The following is a 20,641-nucleotide window of genomic DNA, read 5'->3' as shown; positions in this document are numbered from 1 at the left end:
AAACCTTACCTCCAAGCTATGATAGGACCAAATTCTCCACCGTCGTTGGACAACTTCCGCAGGTATACTTTCCTGTGATTGGTTTATCAGATGATTGATGGGTCAATGGTAAAATATATAAAAAAACGGAATCCTGAAGTTCTGAATAAACATTTTATACGGAACATTTAGTAAGCATCAGGTCGACAAACAATCATAAAACATGTTCAGAGTATCCTGATAAAAGATTCACATCAATACATGTACTGTCAAGACCACGCATTCTCTACTCGAGCAGAATGGGTGGATTACCATGGTCAAGACCTTCAGCCATTTCCACAGATCATAGTTGTGCATAAATGATAATCATATCCACTACGTTTTCATTTCTATCTGCAAGGTTCTGTAGACAGCATCCGCATAGTAGAACCTTAGATCGGGTGTAGCTTCATCCTATTCCATCGTTTCAGGACTCAAGCCCAATACAACTTTCAGAACATCCCAAAGAGACCTGGCTGTATCTGTTTCAGTGACATCACGTCTGGGGAAGTGGGAGTCCAAGCAACAGAATGCTGCTTCATTTCTCCTCCCACTAGCAGCCGGCCATTCCCCTGGTCAGTGAGACAAAGCGGTTGGGCTGGGAAAGTCACTGAACTGCGTCTCTGCCAACATGGAGATGTCTGCTTCAGTCTGTGGAGAGGAGTGAAGATGATGTTAACAACAGAACCATTGTAGGGAAACAGACTGACAGATCTGTTGTCTGCCAGACTGGAGAACGCTGCAGTGCAATCTGTTCCATATGCACAGAATAGAATACGCAATGCACTGTCAGTGTAAAGGAAAAGCTGTCACATTTCTCTGCACATAGTCGCAAACATTTCACCACTACAGTCTTTGTTCATTCATTTAGTTTGGGTGTGCACGTTCATTTCACACTCAAGGTTTCTGAGTGCGTCTCACACACCTGTGGGTCTTTCTCCTGTTTTGGAACTCGATACCTCTTCTTCTTGGATCCCACTGTGGATTGGAAAGGGACAGGGGGGGAGGAGCTAGGAAGGTCATTCAGCCTATCATCTTCTGCTCCTGGGCCGATGTCTAAATGGGCACCAGACTCTTCCTGAAACAACAGTGTTGCTTTTAGTATAAAGATATATATATAGTATGTGGGGGGAAAACTCAGTTTCAGAAGAGTTCTCCAGTTTCATGCCAACAGAAAACCGTCCACTTGACATCTTCTGCATCACCATCAAAGTTAATGGTGAAAGATTGCATAATGAATCTTAGTTACATTTCAATATACTATAACTGTATATCATGGAACTTTGCTGGTTTATTATTAAATAAACACCTTTTTACTTTTTGAAAATCTCATTCTCACCTCAAGCGATATGGTGAGCTGTGCATTTCTATAGTCATCTCCATGGGCGTCGAGGGTCTTCATTAGGAACCTACAGTAGGAAAGTTCAGTTGCTGTTGTAGTTGAGCTAGCCTGTATTTACGATGGAGAGGCCAATAGACCATAGACTGAAAAAGACATGAACCAATGAAAGGACAGACAGAGCTTCAGTCCTTTTTTACCTTCTCTCTTTCTTCATGCGACGTGTTAGTCTTTGTACCTGGTGAAGGCGACCAAGGATCTTCTCATTCACCTGCAGAGAAAATTGTGAAAGGATTAGGGATGCAAAATTCCTGGAACGGTCAATAAATGCCCTGGTTTGCCCAAAATCCTGCTTTGTGGATTCCCGGAATCAGGAGGGAATAAGTAGGAAATCCAGAAACCTCCAACCAGGATTTCTGGAAAACCAGAAAATGTGTAGAACATTTTGCAACCCTAGAAAGGATTCATTATCATGCATTTCTTTATGCTACATGTGTGCACTGGCATTACCAACAGCAAACTATATGTTCACAGATGCTCATCCATATAACTTGGTTCTTAAATAGAGCACTACCTGAAGATACGATAGTAAACTCGCAATAAAAATCCACACTTGGCAGGGTCGTACAATCACACACACAAATGATTCCCCACAGTCACTCACCTGTTCGATCTCCTTACACCTCTTGATCAAAGCCAGGTACTTCCTCTTCTCCAATTCTCTCCTCTCCTTCTGCTGCTGCTCTGGCCTTGTTCCTGACCCTTGACCTCTGCCCTCTAGCAACTCGCTGACCCCAGGGCCAAGCTCTACCTAACGATAAAAACTGTCATTTAGCACACACCATTTTTGTTTCTTTCATCATTCCCCTCTAAGCAGAGACTGATTTAGACCTGGGACGCCTGGGGTGTGCAATTCATTAACAGGTAGAACAGAAAACCAGCAGGTTCTGGACCTCGTTGAGTAAGAGTTGAATACCTCGGCTCTAGCACCATATTCCATTTCCAACCGAGCCACTGGAATCATAATAGTCAGACTTAGAACTCTTACTTACCTCCCCTGGGCCCAGTTCCACCCCACCTGGCTCCAGCTCTGCTTCCAGGATGTGGCCCCCAAAGAGAGGCGGCAGGGCCAGGCCGGAGAAATCCTCCATCATCTGAGTGAGGGGTGGAAGGAGGAATAAGATCGTTCACCCCCTCATAAATGACGTCCTAGACGGTGTCACGAATCTACACTTCATTTGACTCGACCTGACAACACATTTTCTTTAGCCCTACACCAAAGGACGCCTCGTCCTATGTGGGGTTAATCTTTAGGCATGTTATAGCAAGTTACCATAATAACTATTTGCTTGCAGACAGCATTAGCTAATCAGCTACACCTTCCTCAACCCCAAATAAAACTACATTTAGGTGACTTAAGTTTGATTTGGTTAACGAAATCACAACTCGTTAACGTGAGCTTTTCTTGAAAACGATTAAACCGAGATGACAACACATTCGACTAGCTAATATTAGCCTTACTTGCTAACGATGTTACTGAAAAGCATCTAACATGCGCAGCATTTTTGAAGATTTACGACTCACTACTGTATCTGGATGGTCTGACGACACTTTAAACATATGTTTACCCGATCCATTGACTGCAGCGCTCAATGCATCACCGCAGATTTCACGCTGTCAAACAACCTTTTTGTGTTGTTGCAACTGGCGCAATAATTATACGACATTATGTAGACTACCGTTCCCATGTTCCCCAGCCCAGCAAAACTACAAAGAGCAACATGGCAGGTGGGTGAACTTTGCTATTAGCAAGCTAGCTAGTTGTCTCGTTTTATGCTTGATTCCTCTGTCAAGCAAACACTGGTGTTCTGATAATGCTAGTGTATGATTAATTGTAACTAAATATTGTATTCAACTCTAATTTTGTATGCATATTTTAATTTACCATGCCAAACGAATAATGTGACCTTGGACCAACATAGTGTTAGTCGATTTGTTTTAGCTGCATGTCACGTCTCCACTTCATTCTTTACCTAACCTTTTTTAGGTCAAAGCTCAAATCAAAATGTAGTAGTTTGATCATTAAATATCACCAATCTGAATCGCTTGCATTCCACAGTCCACTGCTCTCTTCTGACTGAGCTGAGTGTAAACCTGGGCCACGTTCAGTTGTCGAACTTTGCAGATAGAAATCTTATTAATTAGAGCTGATGTGATTCTTATTCTACATGTCAGAGAGGCATGTTTGTTGTACATAGCGTATTTCTATCCGAACGTTCCAAAACGCTGTGTCCTGCTTACCCTGGTGTAAACAGAGCAGTTGGATAGGGTTGATCTTCTAGCTTCATCTTCAGTATTTATCTGCCCAATGCTGTCATGTTTACAATACTGTATAGACTAAAACAAATGGGCATATGACATGTAGTTTCAAGTCATATAAGCCCAGCTAGCTATTTGTACCTAGCTATATCCTTAATACATTCATCAATCACTGGATCATAGATCATGCATAACACAGTGTGCATTTGTGCCGCTGTAACTTAAATGTCTGTTTGCTTCTCCTGGCAGGAATTGGAGCTTTCCTGAAGAATGCGTGGAATAAGGAGCCGGTGGTATTGGCCGCCTGCGCAATTGGACTTCTCGGTCAGTACATCTCTCAAAGTATACATCACAGGTTGTAATGCTCATATCTTACAATATGCTAAATTCAACTGTAGTTACACCTTATGGATTCTGACATTACATGATACACATAAAATAAACTTGTGTGCACTGCCCTTCAGCCCTCCCTGAATTGAGTTGTGTGTTCACTTGGTGTAACATATCATTGATATTTCATGTATTTCTTCCCAGCCGTTACTGTTCCATTAGTGAGTCCCTTAACAAAGTACTCAGGCATGATGAATGCAGCTGTGCCATACAACTACCCAGGTAAGCCATTAAACCATTATGAGCAAATCATTAAGTCTGGCCCTAGACAGTTGGTGGCATAAACAAAACCTTTTTCCTCTCTCCCCAGTCCCTATGCGAAACAATGGCAAGATGGACGATGTCCCCAGCCACCCTTGTGACCCTAAAGGACCAAACCTGGACTGGATTAAAAGCCTGTAAACGTCCACATTCCCTTCCCTGTACAGACCACAGCCCGTTGTTCCTGTCTCTCTGTGTCTGCTTCTCAGTAGATGGCCCTCAATAAAGATGATCTATTTAATACCACCAACTTTGCTCTTGGATTCTGTTGGGATGTTATTTGTTGTCAGTATGATTTGGCCATTTTTATGAATATTGTAGCATGTGTATTGTATTGTGAAACAACACATATTTCCTTTTTAATAAAATGACTTATTCAAAAGGTATTCAGAACTTCATTGGATTAATACACCCTTGATTCAATTCAGAAATTAATGTTAGGAAACCTATTAATATACAATGTATACTGCATTAACCTATTTTGTACTTTTATACAATTGGCAACAGACTTTAGAACTACAAGCGACTAGCCCTACACACACTTCAGACATTACACAAGAAATGTCTGGCAGTCAAGTGGATTTGAGATGATGGATGATCACAAAAAAGGGGTGGGAAATTAGAATTTTAAATGTGGCTTTGACATCCAGAAAATGTATTTTTTTTTTAAAGAATCTGATTACAAAGCCCTCTGATATCATCCCGTTTGGGAAGTATTGGTTAATTATGGCACCGTTGGTCCGTGCTTTGTGTCCATAAAGCTCTCTGCTCTCTCTTATCTATGGGTCTCCTGGGGGTGTCTCTGTCTGTGTTCAGGTTACACCTCTTCCTCACGGGGCTGAGGACCACTTTATTAACCAACCTCATGTCACTGAGGAACTCACATAACTCTTGGCAACACAGAGAGAGCTTGAAATTAACACCTGGTCCAAATCTAGAATCTACAATCACTTGTTATTTTTTCTCCTGGGATATGATGTGGAAAGCAGTGGTACTAGTGTGTATCTGCTGGTGGCTGGGCTGCAGACGATAGACAGAAAAACATATAGAGTGCCACTGTGTGGTTGAGAGTTCATTCGAGTGGTCATCTTCACCTGTGGAGGAAGACGGTCACTCAGTACAGATGAGGCATGCTGCTGGCTGGAGAAGCTTTATCTCAGCTGGCTTATAGCTCAGTGTTTCTAAGTGTTGCACATTTTATTCTAGCCCAGCACTAATACACCAGATTCAGCTAATCAATGGCTGTAAATGTTTAGTTGAGTAGCTGAATCAGGTGTGTTGGGCTGGAACAGAAGTGGTGCAACTCTGGTGCCTGGAACTGGAATACAGTATCTGACTACCTATTACATCCTGATAGAGACAGTTAACTGGTGTGATGAAAGAAGTTTGAATGCCGATCCAGCTAGTTTTTAGTTACGGAATTACAGCAATCTTTGAGTTTTGAACAGCATGAGAAACAGTCAAGATGCTACACTGTATTTCAGGAGACTTCCCTCAAGACCCCTTCAGCTCCCATGACAAGGACTCATCTAAAGGCTGGAACCCAGACTCGACCCCATCCAGCAGGTCACCTCCTTGGGGGCCCCTGGCTGGTCCAGAGAGTTCCAGGAGGCTGGGATGTTCAGCAGTCCAGCCCGCACCCTTATCTCAGAGGAGGTGCTGGAGGCTCTTCGTACATCTGACTTTCTGTGTTTCCCCACCAGCCACATATATGGCCACACTTAAGAATTACATTTGTTTATAAAATACATGAAATAGATTACATTAGAAAAATGTTATTGTCCATGCAATGTGGAAATGTGCTTTTACACATAAAAACATAATCAGGGCATCAGAATGCTTTATCATCAAGAACATAGACTACTGGGGCCTCCCGAGTGGCGCAGTGGTCTAGCTGCCTAGCTGTGCCACTAGAGATCCTGGTTCGAGTCCAGGCTCTGTCGCAGCCGGCCGTGACCGGGAGACCCATGGGGTGGCGCACAATTGGCCCAGTGTCGTCCGGGCTAGGGGAAGGTTTGGCCGGCAGAGATGTTCTTGTCCCATTGTGCTCTAGCGACTCCTGTGGCAGGCCAGGCACAATGCATGGTGCAGTGTTTCCTCCGACACATTGGTGCGGCTGGTTAAGCAGGCAATTGTGTCAAGAAACAGTGCGGCTGGGTTGTGTTTCGGAGTCCATACAGGAGTTGCAGCGATGGGACAAGAATAACTACCAATTGGATACTGTAAAATCAAAAAAAGACTACTGAAACTATTGCCTACAGTAAAACTGTACTGATTATGTGCATAGGGTCTTATGGATTAAGGAGTATAAGGGATTTGTGGCCACTTAATTCTACTAATCAAATACCTACAAAATGGTTTGGTTGTTCAATGTGAAGATGAACACTGGGTATAGTGATTAACATGTTTATTGAAGTTTTCATTGGAAAGAAATACAATAACAGTGGTATCAGGAATGTATCAGGAATGTGTGTGTATCCAAGGTTTTATACTGTGACCATGATTGTTGTGTGACTCGGAAAGGCAATGCTGTTTTAAAGAGAAAAAAAGCTACAGACGAAGTAACAAAAAAATATTATAACAAAACAAATTAAAAGACCGAAATAAAAGTAGGGGCAGAGGCAATTGTTTCGTTCTTAAACACGTATTTAAGACAATCTTACTAACAGAGGCATCCTGAATAGAAGATCCTGAATAGTCACCAAGGCATCATTTTTCTTTTGACTTTTACAACTGGATCCCATTCTCATACAGCTAGATTGACATTGAAAGGTCATATTTTGAAGAAGGTTAGGACGGTGAAAAGAAAAGGTGCAAGGTTAAGGAAAAACAAAGTTAAACAAGATAAAAAAAATGTTGTTTTTTTTGTTGCAATTTGTACAAACATAAGTAAACTTCAACTATGTGATTTCACTATACTAAGTATTTAAATCAACAGCAATGTTATTTATTGGGTGTTAGAATTACCATAGCAACAAAGTCAATCATTTCACAGGCTAGGTTAGAGATGCAACTTAATACGATACAGAAACATGAGGAGAGAAGGAACTATACACTGTAAGGGCCGGAAATCAGAATAAAGATCATACAGAGAAACTCAATTTACCCAGCCACATATTTCCACCCTGAATCTCTCAACTGCAGTTTTGTAGATGACAGAGACACTAGCGAGATACCAGACTAGAGAGATACCAGACTAGAGAGATACCAGACTAGAGAGATACCAGACTAGAGAGATGCCAGACATGGAGAAAGTGAAAGAAAAATACTACTTTCTACATCTAGTTTACCATTGACACTTGCTCACACACTGTTCCACTTTCCAAATACTTTCAACACTTTCAAAGTTAGACTTCATAAACACAATCAGTCTTCGCCCTTTAAATACGGTTCTGTACGGTTTGCAATTGGTAAACGTGCAGCTAAAATCTGCTAGATGTGAACAATCTGTTGGAGTCGAATTCAAAATCAATCGAGAAGACACTAGTAAAAACAAACGAGCTGAATCCATCTCTTTTCTTATACTTTTATCCCTCAACACAATGCCAATTTCTCAAACCTACTGTCCAGGAAAAGCCATCCTCCAAACCCTCCACTGTTTCTTTCCTCTTCTACATGTCCAATACAAATAGAAGTACAGTTCACCCCACAGGGATGCATTGTTACAGATGTAAGATCTTAATTTTAGCCAGTTGCAGGAAAATAATCCTGCAGCAACAAGAAATGTGAATTAATAATTTTTTGTAGGGGTTGATAGACACACTTTAGAAGCCTTTTTAAAACTAAAATACACTACAAGTTTGCATTTCCTGCTATGCAGGAACATTCTCACCAACAAAAGAGTGATCAAATAAAGATCCTACATCTGTACGGTTGCTCCTTCTTACTTCTATTAATACGTTTCTGTAGATAACAGAGACTCTTGAAGGTAAACGTTCAATACAATCTACACATCATAAACTAGCAGCAATAGCTTTGCAATGCAACATATTTCTGTGTATAACATATCAATTGCCTTTGTAAATTGATCAGTTGATCTTAAAAATATAATTCCTTATACAAATCCTACCGCACATTAAAACAAATTATTATTAAAAAAATATTGGTGTTTAAACTTGAACTATTTCCTACCCAGCATTGTGCTGATGACATCAGTAAGCAACATCAATACACTTTTCTTTAAATCTCCATACAGAGAACATGTAAATGAAGTTGTACAAATGTGATAAATCAACAAGTGATTGGTAGGTCTGCATCTATCGTGAAAATACATCTGCCTAGCTAACAATGTGTTTAAACATACTCTTATTGAATCCCAACAATGGGAAAAAAAAGACAATTCTTCAACATGGCTCATACACACATATCTCTGCATAACTCTTCTCAAAAATCCTCCTCAATGAAAATACTGATAAAAGAGGAGCCTGTCCTTTAAGACAATTCCTAATGGTACAAGTAAAGTATGATATAATTCATTCAACTATTACCCGACTACAGGCTGCTACCAGGAACCAGTCAGACAAAAAAACATAATAAACATTTTCTACCAAGGTTACTTCTAGAAAAGTGTTGTAAAATGAAAATAACATTATAAAATTATCAGTAATGCCCAGGGCTCAAATGTTAATGTTGGACATGCCGACAAAATGGCCGTCATCTGTTTGTGTTTTTACTAACATCACAGAGCTTTTTAAATTCCAACTCCCACACTCATCTTTTTACTCTATAATTCTCAAATACTATGGTGGATTTTTATTCAAGATCTCATTTTGTCCAAAGGGTCTTTGACAATCACTGTTATGTCACTCAAATTTCAGCTTTGATTCTTCTATCTTCAAAATAACACCACATAAGTGTCTGTAGTTTGACTTAGGCCTGATTAATACACATCTAATAAGCACTTGTAAATAACCAACATGAACAGAAAGGTTTACTTAAGGCTTTCTCTTAAGGCTCAACAGTTGAGAACTCAACCAACACAGTTACTGGACTCTGAGAACAAATTCAAAACACATGAATGTTTCCTATTAACACCTCTCCATTGGTTGTCTGTTCAAGGAGACCATGTCCTATTCGATGATGGGTGCAGAGCGATCGTTGGTCACCGTTTTTCTGAGCCGGACATGGGCAAATGGGTTGGTCCTGCCAGGGAGACAATGTGCATATCAGGCATGACAGAAGCTTAGACACGTTTATCGACAGTCATCTATCTAAAGTGGGCCAGGGTTGGTGACTACTGCAATGCAGTATGTCTACTGTTTAAATAATATAATGAATGCATTTACCAGGTTGGGGAGGGTGGAGGAGAGGTGAAGTCTGAGGAGAGCTGTAGTAAAAGTGATGAAGATCCTAGTGTTATTAACCCATTACATATCATATCTACATTATATTCTGTCATTATAAGCCATCTATACCTCTTGCATCAGCATTGACAGAGCCGGTCGGTCAGGGGGCCCTGCCCACTCTACCCCTTCACCTCTGACCTTCTGCCTCAGGCTGACCTGGTTGGAGTCGGCCATGCTGTATGGGCGCGGGCGGAAGGTGCTGACCCTCTGAGGGGGGAATGAGCGCTCCTCCTCGGACTCAGGGGTCAGGGCAGGCAGGCCAGGAGAGACCAGCTTGTCTAACTGACCCGTACTGGTACTGTTGACCTTAGAGAGGAGCGGGGAGCTGGAGAGAAACCAGTGGTAAATGGTTCATTTTCAAGTGTCTTGCTCAACTCAATATCCTTAATGACAATAGCAGGCATATTGTTCTGACATTTCAGACTGAGGATAAATGGAGGAAAGTGGTCACGCTAACTCATCAACTGTACTGTTGATCTTGGAGAGCAAAGGGGACCTACGAGGTGGTAGAAGATTAGGACAGAGCTTAGGCAGATGGAAATAATGAGGGTCATTCATTTTTATTCCTCTCTAAAGGCCCGGTCTCTTTGCTTGGCATGGACACATCAAAATTTAAAAACATATCTGTGTCAAAGTGTCAGTGATCTCTCTCAGCTTCCTGTGAATAAGCCAAAATCATCACTGCCAGTTTGTAGACATCGCTATCATACTGACAGACAATAATGTTGACAACGCTGCAGCTAGGCTGTTAGATCAGAGTCAATACAGGGAAGGGTGGAGAGCATAGCGGAAGGATTTCTAGAGTTACAGTGTCAAGATTTAATCATAACCCTACAAAGTTGACTTCCATTTAAGACAATAACATTTTGAGGAATGAAATGACAATATCATAACAGTTCCTTGTTTCTATGGTGACAGACCTGCTGTCGAGGGAATCCAAGGTGTTGGGGTAAGGCTGAGTGAAGGAGAAAGGGAACCAGCCTTTCCTGTAAGGGAGAGAGGGAGGAATTGTTTTGGTATTATCCGTATATAACCTAGAAAACCCATGGATTGCCTGAAGATGTAATTCCAGAACAGTCCTCAGTTGGTGTTTGAAGAATTGTAGGCTTTTGTACAGCTGAATGGTGGGTTCTAACTCTTACCGTCCCGTCCGTTCATTCTGGCCATAGTGCCACCCGTCTCTGGGCTCAGAGATGAGGAGGCTGAGAGCGTCGCCTGGCAGGAAGTGAAGTAAGCAGGCCCCGCCCACTCCACTGCCCTCTGAACCCCCAGGAGCGTGGGCAAATATGGCTTCCACACGAGACGGGCTGGAGAGAGGGAGAACTCTGTCTCTGGGCAGAGTGGAACCTGGAAGATAGAGAGGGACAGAGGAGAGAGGGAATGTGAAATGAATTAAATAGACATCACATTGGGAAAGAAATGGACAAGATGGCAAATAAAAAGTGAAGGTGGGGTATCAAAACCTACCCATAAACCCTCCCACCCGGGCCTCGCTGACTGGTCTCCTAGGCAATGGCAGTGTAGACGTTCCGTACATCTCCGCTGCCTTCATCAGCATGGGATTATGGGACAGCAATGGTGTGTTCCCTCCTCCTAGCACTCCCTGGTGGTGCAGCGAGGGGGTTATGGCTCTGGAGAGAGGTGCACTGTGGGGTAGTGGAGGACTGTGAGGGGCACTGAGGGACAGCGGCAGGGCCAGGCCCTGTAGGGAGGAGTAGGATGGGGAGCCCTGGCTGAGAGAAAGCACAGTGGAGGGGATCAGACTAGGAGAAAGGCTGGAGGTGCTGGTGGCCAGGAGAAGAGAGGTCTGCTGGGCTTGGATGGAGCCAACCGTGGAGGAGGTGGATGAAGTGGTGGGAGTGTTAGCAGTAGTGATAGCATTAGCACTTGTGTTGTTGTTAGCATTGGAGCTAGCTGAGGCACTAATAGGCGTGCTGGTCTGCTGAGGGGAGCCTGCCCCACTCTCTCCAATAGCCCCTCCAGTGGCAGCGAGGGAGCGGAACGTCTGGGGTCCGGAGGAGTTTTGGGGAGGGGGGATGTCACTCTGGGAAGAAGAGGGGATGGGTCTCTGCTGCTGGGAGCCACCATTCAACAAGGGAGGCACCTCCTGTACTGACAGCCTCTGAAAGAGAGAAATGGTAAGAGAGAGAGATAAGACAGAGAGATGAGAAGAAACAATGGAATTTTGCTAAATGACTGAAAACCATCTGAATGCTGTCTAAATAACAGAATAGCCTAATCTTATAATAATTTCACTTTATCTTCTGAAGTACATGGAATTCAGACATTTGTCTGTGAATTCCTACTAATGAACTGAAACCCCTTGCCCTCACCTGTTCTGGCTGTGCAGCGCCCAGTTTGGCGTGTCGGAGGAGCTCAGCTATCCCAGATGCCCCAGAGCCCTGAGGAGCGGTGTGACGCAGCAGGTTGAGCGCCCGTTCAGGTAGTCTGGTTGGCTGGGAGCATGACTGTTGCCATGAGGACAGCTTCTGTGACAGGAGCTCTCTCACCTGGACACAGGGAGGAAGGAGAGGCAGGTTGGCAGTTGGATGGGGGTCAGGGACAGTGTGTGTGTGTGTGTGTGTGTGTGTGTGTGTGTGTGTGTGTGTGTGTGTGTGTGTGTGTGTGGTGTGTGTGTGTGTGTGTGGTGTACCTTGCAGTGGTAGTTGATGAGCAGCTTGGTGACGGAACACTGGCGGTCCACCAGGAAGCAGTATCGTCTCCTCTCCTCCGTCAGCGCCGAGCGGTAACCCACAGCAACCAGCGTGTCCAGCTCAGCCTGACGACGACTCATTAGCTCCACATACTGACAGAGGTTAGTAAACACACACATAGAAACAAATGCAGAATAACAGAGGCAGCGGAGTAGGAGATATGTGACCTTTATAATACACTGTAGGGAGAGAGGCCCATCGGAGGGACCAAAAGGACATGAAACTAAATCCTAATCACAAAATATTATCCCTCACCTTCCTTAACCTTTTCTTCCATTGTCCACCCCTTCTTATTTCCTGTTTTCTCATTCCTAAGATTTCTCCTCTTTCTCTTCCCTATCCCCCTCTTTTACTTCAGTAAGGACTGGAAGCCAAATCAGCTGAGCCAGATTGCTGTTTAATCTCATCCATACTTCCGCACACACAGACTGTACATACACACACACAAACACTTGACTGTGCCTTGTAATGCTGAGTAAGATGCTTTAGTCTGGTGGTGTTTCCAAGAAAATCACACAAATCTCAAGTGTCAAAACACCACTGTAAGTGTTTCACCAATGCACAAATGCATTGTTGAAACCTTACACACTAAGCACTACTGACACAAAATGGTGTTGTTGGATGCCAGTTACCTGCATCTCCCTATCTCCGTACTTGTTGGGGTGGCGACTGCCCTGGCTCTTCCTGCGCAGCTTCTTGAGCTGTGATTGGCAGCGCTCGATAGATTCCGACTTCGACTTGCGCTCACTCTGATATTTCTTCAACGTGGCCTGAGATCGAGAGAGAACGGGAGCGAGAAAATCCGATTGAGAGAGAAACAGAGCAACAGATAGAAAAATAGTTAGTCAGAAAAGTGGTTGCGCTGTAGAGAGAAGGAAATATGTTAAAGGAAAATGCATAGATAAACTCACGGTAAGATATTTAATGTCCAACTCCAGCTTTTGCTCCAACTGGGACAGCAGCTCAGAATGGAACAGCTTCAACTGTAGATCATATTCCACCATCATTCATACAGCATCACAATATTTAACAATCAATCATATCACCACACACACACACACACACACACACACACACACACACACACACACACACACACACACACACACACGGTAAACACTCACCACGTCCTCCAGTTGAACCTGAATCTGCCTGTGCACCTCGGCCATCTGGAATAACGTGTCTCCTGGAATCCCCAAGAAGACACAGGATAGAGAATACGTCATCAACACAGGGATACAGAGCGGGATAAAAGGGCTGGGAAAAAAACACTTGTTGTGACTTCACATCGTCGGTATGTGCAATATTGTGTCTGAGGTGTCGGATCAATAAAGTATTATCTTATCTCACCTGGAGCTGTTAACTGACTGAATGATTGTATCTCTCAACTTCTCAGCCTATGATGTCAGCTGTGAGTCTGCCAATGAGGTAAAGGCTGTGTGTGTCTCTCTCCCACAGCACAGTAGTTTGTGGTGTCTGGCATTTCTCCCTCCCTCCCCCCTTCCCGACTGTTTGCAGCATTACAATGAGATCATGTGGTGTTGTTAATCTCTCAACAATCAACCCACTCTGTCCCTCAGTTCCCTCATGCTCGCTCTCTCTCAGCTCCCTCCCTCACTCCCTACTTTCTCTTGTTCCTCCACTCTCTAGCTCGCTTCTTCTCCCATAAACACTAAGGGACTCTCACCCCACCCACCGGTCTCTCTCTCTCTCATACACCCACCCAGTCACTCACCCAGTTCTTTGGACCCTTGGCTGTCGCTGGCCAGTTCTCCCAGTTTGACCAGACCATCAAAGTATCCCTTGGCTGCTACCGTCACTCCTGAGAGGAAAACACCTTCAGTGAGGGGCACCATGTAACAAAGACTCTCTAAATGGGCTTTAGGATTGGGCCTGGGTGGAATGCAGCTTCTATGCCAGAAACCAGAGAGACATCATTAAAATGTCCAAACAAACATGCCCTACCAACATGCCCACCCAACGCCACTAGATATACTACACCACACATTACACAGTATACTGTGTGCACACCACTCTCTCACCGGTCAGGGCTTTCTCATAGTGTTTCCCCATGGTCACAAAGTTCTTCAGACTGGGGTTGAACTGGTCCAGAATCCCCTACAACACACATGACAACAAGAGACAATATTCATGTCTCCTCTTCAACTTACCACTTAGTCACAGTCTGTGATCATTGCTGCTAGCAGACTGAGTTTCAACAAAAGCGTTATATAGGGCACTCGCCTGACTACATCTACAGACTAATTCATTGCTCTTGGAGACAACAAACCTACACACACTGTACCTTATACACGTTTTCTGTCATCTTGTTGACCTCGTCTGAACGAGACATGGTGTTTCAGAATGTTTACGTCTTGTAGTCTCCTCCCCTGTATCTTAGGGAATTAGGCGTTTACAACAGCAGACTGAAGTCCCCTGGAAACACAAAGATGGAGAGAAACAAGTGTTGGCAGGTAGCCTAGCGGTTAAGAGTGTTGGGTCAGTAACCAAAAGGTTTCTGGTTCAAATCCCAGAACAGACTAGGTAAAGAATCTGTTGATGTGCCCTTGAGCAAGGCACTGATCCATAGGAACATACAGGAGCAATGGTTAAGAGTGTCTGTTAAATGACTGAAATGTACAATTAATTCAAGTATAAAGAACTTCTATGAGAGGTCTAACCAGACACCCAAGAGAGGTATTCAGGCCAAGGTGTTTGGAGGTGACCTGGCAAATCAAACTCACCCATACAGAGTGAGATGGAGGGTTTTCATCTGCGGTCTATTATCCATACAGGAGGCAAGGACCAGACAGTTTATCCCTAAACTACCACCCTGCATACCAAACATGTTTGTGCTGTGACCCATCTTTTAGAGTTGTTTGGGACTGTGTTCAGTCTATTCCCAAGACTTCTAGCAGTCCTATGCCGTGACCCAAGAGGAATAAACCACAGGCCACCAGTGGGTCCGGAGCCAGTATTTGGGAACCCCGGCTGCTTCTCATCAAGAGGGTGACCTTCCAGAGCTAATGACTGGAAATGTTGACTTTATGTCCTGCTCCATTATCCGATATGGGTCAACATTTTTCATGTAATCTCTGTAGGATAACAAAGGAGGGCTGTAAGGGGAAAAGCTGAGTTGAGCATGACTTTAGCCATTTAATCCAGGGGGGAATTCTGTCACCGAACAGCTTGGTCAGTTCAGCACCGGTTCTCTCTCTGTGGTCCAATGTTTATTCAGCGCCATGACACTTGTGCCTGGTGTTGGAAAAGTCCATTGTTCTTATCTGAGGGGTTATGAATGGTCTGAAACAAACTGATAGCAGAAACATTTGGCTTGCCCTAATGTAGGGTAGTGATAGTCATTGGTGGACTCAAATCGCAAAAGTTAAGAAGTGCTGTGTAATTAACATCCATATGGAAGCAGGAAATACAACCTCAGGGCCTGGAATCAAAGGAGGGTCTGACTGCTGTTTTAAGACACGTTTTGGTAATAATGTTTTATGGGGGGGTTACATTTTTTTATTTCATTTACATTTTAGTCATTTAGCAGATGCTCTTATCCAGAGCGACTTACAGTAGTGAATACATACATTTCATGCATTTTTTTTTTTGTACTGGCCCCCCGTGGGAATCGAACCCACAACCCTGGCATTACACACACCATGCTGGCGTTGCAAACACCATGCTCTACCAACTGAGCCACAGGGAGGCCAGTGCAAAAGCAATAACAGACATCCAGATGTATCACAGATCACATGACTAAGCAAAATACACCAGGGTATCACTGTATAATACATGATGTCTGCAGTGGTGGAGCACCTACTGGAAAAAACAGCATTTGTTACTCTAACATATAATCCAATCAAATCAAAGTATTTGTCCCATGCACAGGATACAGCCCGTTTAAACGGTACAGTGAAATGCTTACTTGCAAGCTATAGCACACTGAGTAACGGGCCATTCTAACTGTTCCACTATAATGCCTAACCTATTACATGACACAATCAGAAGATGGGTAATATAGACCACTTTAAGCAATACTTGTGTCATGCTTATGACACTTCATTACATGTGTTGGTGGAAATAGTGGGCAGAATAGACATAGTTCTGATACGGTATTGTAGAGCATCTCAGAAATAATTCTAGTCATTCAAGTTCTATTCTGTAAACCTACAGTACTCTAGCCATGATGAATGTACAGTGGCTCTCACACAAGCCTCTTCTCTCTAGTGTTACAGCACGGTGGTCCTCGTGTGGGACAACACACACACACACACACACACACACACACACACATCTGACCTCACTCTACACTAAGGCTCACACATGCTCCTTTCAGACAACATCCTGTGTGTGTGGCATTCTGCAGCATGTCATGCATTGGCTCACTTGTTGATGTCAGTGGATGGTCATTGGGTAGACAGACATGTGTTGGGTAACACTGACTGGTCAGGCTGCTGTTGAATAGACCTGATGATATCATTTGATTCCACAGATGTATGGGTTACAGCTCTGTACAGTACAACTGACCTCCCATGGACTTTTTGCAAGTACAACTATTGTTACCAATGTTCAAGGAGGCTCTGAGCTTATGTTAAAGACGTCCTCTAGCAATTTGACGTTTTCCTGTTGAATATCCCAAGTATAAATACAGTAATGTACACACAAAATAGTGTTTTTTTAGACACAACTGAAAATGTCAAGTAGTATGGCATTCAAGGAGTTACCCTTACAGAAAAGTACAGTTATGTGTAAAATCTTGATTACAAGTGAAATTTCACATATGAAATAATGTGAAAATGTGTTTTTGGAACACTTCAAATGTGATCACGTTTTCACATGTATAGTTTCATGTTATCACATATTGCTTTCCATGTTGTCGCATTAACTTCACAATTCACATGTGATCATGTGAAATTCATGTGTTTTTTCCTGTAAGGGTTGGTCTGATGGTCTGAGGTGATGTCATTGGCCTCCCCCCTTGTTAGAGGAGCAATAGAGAACCAAAGAGGAAAGGCCCACACCACACTTGTGTCATGTCATACCTGGACCACCTATTGAGATGTGCCTTTTGGTAAGTAAATCAGGTGTTGTGTGAGGGGAAAAGGAAACTGGAGTAAGACTAATTGGGTAAGCAGAAGTGCACAAAGAACTGTTATCAATATCTGAAGAAATCCAATAAAGAATGTCCTTGATCAATATCCTATTGTTGACCGGGCAGAAACACCTTTTTTGGGGTGTCAGGTAGCCTAGTGGTTGGAGCATTGGGCCAGTAACCGAAAGAGTTGTCAGCTTGGGATTCGATCCAGCAAGGTAAAATACAACATCAACAACAAAACAAAATAAATGTGTCTTTCTGCCCCTGAACAAGGCAGTTAACCCACTGTTCCCTGGTAGGCTGTCATTGTAAATAACAATTTGTTCTTAACTGACTTGCCTAGTTAAATAAAGGTTCAATTAAAAACCCAGGATTTCTTTCTAGCCAACTCAACACACTACCTCTGGTTCCCCATAAACGCTGATCTACAATCAGTTATGCTTCTTATGTCCTGACGGTTAGGATTGGGGTTTGGTAAACTGACCGTTAATCTGCAGATTGGGGCACATTCTCAAGGTCCAATTTAAGAGGTTCATTCATGTCTTGTTATTCAAACCAGGTTGGTCAATTGGGAACCAATTTTCATACGCAATGACAACATAGCCAAATATACAATTACACAGCAAAACTATAATCAATGTACTAAAACACAAATGACCTGAAATGGCTTTTGTAATGTAGGTATTGAAATACAATTTCGTTGCCAAAGATGTTTGGAAAACAGCTACTAGGCCTACATAACGTCAACAACTGAAAACTCCTGCAGAGCTTGTCAGTATAAGTGATTACACTGGTATTGGCAACAATTACAAGTGTGACAGAGATGTGAAAAATCATAGGTGAAAAATATCATAAACAATATCATAAACAAATGTCTGTGAAACAGATTGGAGGATTTAAGGTTGTGTTTATCACTTTGACTCGTATTGGCATACATAACTAAAATACGAAACATCTTCTCTAAACCAAGTTAAAGGAATTATCGAGATGTGAAAGTGGACGAAATGAGAGACATTACTCTCTCAGCAAATCAGTATCACCAGTCTATAGCCTCATTCAGCAACACCTGTTGATCTCTAGGCTTACATATAAAACTCAGCGCAATTCATTCAAAGTTAGATAAGCAGCAAAATAGTTGATACAAAGTGGAATTGTACCTTTTCTGAGCTCATTGTTGAAGAAAAAAAACAGATGACCGAAACGCCGTTTGCCTTTTGTTCTATTGCTTTCCCCTTCGTTAGTGGGGGGTTGTTTCACCCAGCAGTGCACTAAATCTCAATCTCCCCCCCGCATTTGTGTTCTCTCTCTCTCTCTCTCTCTCTCTCTCTCTCTCTCGCTCTCTCTCTCTCCTTTTTTACTCACACAAATCGGCGTCAGATTTTTGGTGCCGTTCTGTACCTCTACTCACTGTTGAGCTGATTAGCAACATGCCTTCACGCACACACCCCGGACAGAAAATTCACCGCGAATAAACCCAGACCGCTACATCAGACTCCCTACGGTTAGAAGCCTCCGTTCTCTTCCGTTCTCTGTCTCTCTTTACCACTCTCCCTTTCTCTCACAATGTCCTCACTCTCGTTCACTCTCTCGCTCACTATCCCTCTCTTTCTCCCTCTCTCATTCACTCACTCACTCGGGCAGAATAACAATGAGCAAACGGGACCCGGGCTGAATAGCGGTAGAGAGAATAATGACTTGAAACTTTTTAAAGCAAGGATGGCAGACCCCGCAGTCACGTATCATTGGCCTACATCCGCAACCCCCTTCTCACATTCCCTCCATTCATTCTCTTAAGTGGGCAGTAGCCCTTTGGTTTATTATTCACATAATATTAAATATGTTGCATCTAGCCAATTACTTTAAACATGTTTTGGGGTGAGAGTGATAAATCAATAGGAGTAAAAAATATTTGGCTAAAACGTTATAAAATGCAAAAATAGTTTTTACAAAAACGTTCAATACTTTTCAGGTGATTCATCTGTTTGGTATGTCAAGGGGTTGAGCCAGGGTTGAATATCGGTCTAAAGCAAAGGTTAGTGTTAGGGTTATGCCAAGATAATGGTTAGAGTTAGGGTTACGCAAGGCTAGGGGAGGGATCCCATTTCCCTGTGCTGCCCTCAGAAGGTAATTCCTTGAGTGAAATCCATGGTAAAAAAAAAAGTGAATCATTATGCCAAGATTAGGGTTAGGGTTATGGTTATGCCAAAATGGGTTAGGATTAGGGTTAGTGATAGGAGTGTTAGGGTTGTGATTGAGGGTTAGGGTTAAACATATAGCTTTGGGTCAGTTTAAGTGGGTTGTAGTAGCTACCACTGACCAACAGATGGCAGTTGTGTGACGATAATCAGTGCAAAGCAACAAGCAGAACAGAAGCTGCTCATGAATTGGTCCATTTGGTAACTACAGTAGGAATAGGTGTGAAACTGTGTTTGTGTTTCTGTGTCATTAGGTCTAGCTCTATGGAGGTGTTGGCCTGCTAGTATAGGTGGTTGATTGCCTGGTCTCGTGAGCCGGTGCCCTGGCACCTTGTATCTGAGCTGTAAAGCGGTTTGTCTCTGTTCACTTCCTCAGGCCTACTTTAAGTCTGACAGACGGCAGCACTACTGGCCTAATAAACACCAGAATAACTCATCTAGATCTCTCTTTCTCTCGAGGTCCCTCACAGTCTCTCTCTCTCTGTCCTTTTCTTGCTCTTTCTACCTCTGTCTGTTTCTTAGTCAATTCAGTTGAAAGGGCTTTATTGGCATGGGAAACATATGTTTACATTGCCAAAGCAAGTGAAATAGATAATAAACAAAAGTGAAGTAAACAATATAAAATTAACAGTAAATATTACAGTCAAAAAGGTTCCAAAGGAATGGAGACATTTCAAATGTCATTTGTCATATTATGGCTATATACAGTACAGTGTTGTAAAGATGTGCAAATAGTTAAAGTACAAAAGGGAAAATAAATAAATATGGGTTGTATTTACAATGGTGTTTGTTATTCACTGGTTGACCTTTTCTTGTTTCAACAGGTCACAAATCTTTCTGCTGTGATGGAACACTGTGGTATTTACCCCAGTAGATATGGGAGTTTATCAAAATTGGATTTGTTTTTGAATTCTTTGTGGGTCTGAGTATGTCTCTCTCTATCTAGCTCTTACTAGCTCGGC

General features: G+C 42.9%; 3 protein-coding genes across 9 annotated transcripts; 1 reads left to right on the top strand and 2 right to left on the bottom strand.

Moving 5' to 3' along the window:
- Nucleotides 1–139: 139 nt before the first annotated feature.
- Nucleotides 140–3,103, bottom strand: tfpt (TCF3 fusion partner homolog). Of its 6 annotated transcripts, none has more exons than XM_045696096.2 (7): nt 2,986–3,103; nt 2,410–2,511; nt 2,022–2,168; nt 1,558–1,628; nt 1,358–1,427; nt 944–1,096; nt 140–669 (listed from the first exon to the last, which is right to left on the bottom strand). In XM_045696096.2, the coding sequence occupies exons 1-7, from the start codon at nt 2,992–2,994 to the stop codon at nt 595–597; spliced, it is 627 nt and encodes a 208-aa protein (XP_045552052.1). In that variant the 5' UTR covers nt 2,995–3,103; the 3' UTR covers nt 140–594. The 6 variants fall into 6 exon arrangements, with proteins under 6 accessions (XP_045552052.1, XP_045552045.1, XP_045552042.1 ...); XM_045696089.2 differs by having other exon boundaries at nt 944–996; XM_045696086.2 differs by having other exon boundaries at nt 2,942–3,075.
- Nucleotides 3,104–3,112: 9 nt separating this feature from the next.
- Nucleotides 3,113–4,705, top strand: ndufa3 (NADH:ubiquinone oxidoreductase subunit A3). The gene is made up of 4 exons (NM_001141206.2): nt 3,113–3,145; nt 3,926–4,000; nt 4,211–4,288; nt 4,377–4,705. The coding sequence occupies exons 1-4, from the start codon at nt 3,139–3,141 to the stop codon at nt 4,466–4,468; spliced, it is 252 nt and encodes an 83-aa protein (NP_001134678.1). The 5' UTR covers nt 3,113–3,138; the 3' UTR covers nt 4,469–4,705.
- Nucleotides 4,706–6,717: 2,012 nt separating this feature from the next.
- LOC106577252 (BAR/IMD domain-containing adapter protein 2) lies at nt 6,718–19,168 on the bottom strand. 2 transcript variants are annotated; one of them, XM_045699573.2, is made up of 15 exons: nt 18,642–19,168; nt 14,692–14,822; nt 14,429–14,504; nt 14,122–14,208; nt 13,511–13,572; nt 13,298–13,369; nt 13,019–13,156; nt 12,326–12,478; nt 12,006–12,182; nt 11,140–11,794; nt 10,815–11,019; nt 10,593–10,658; nt 9,742–9,997; nt 9,613–9,653; nt 6,718–9,469 (listed from the first exon to the last, which is right to left on the bottom strand). In XM_045699573.2, exons 2-15 carry the CDS (start codon nt 14,737–14,739, stop codon nt 9,397–9,399), a joined length of 2,109 nt encoding a protein of 702 aa, XP_045555529.1. In that variant the 5' UTR covers nt 14,740–14,822; nt 18,642–19,168; the 3' UTR covers nt 6,718–9,396. The 2 variants fall into 2 exon arrangements, with proteins under 2 accessions (XP_045555529.1, XP_082816766.1); XM_082960640.1 differs by having other exon boundaries at nt 18,847–19,168.
- Nucleotides 19,169–20,641: the final 1,473 nt, after the last annotated feature.

The sequence above is a fragment of the Salmo salar genome, chromosome 02 (assembly GCF_965601325.2).
Source record: "Salmo salar chromosome 02, fSalSal1, whole genome shotgun sequence".
Lineage (NCBI taxonomy): Eukaryota > Metazoa > Chordata > Actinopteri > Salmoniformes > Salmonidae > Salmo > Salmo salar.
This window is presented reverse-complemented; position numbering and strand designations above follow the sequence as displayed.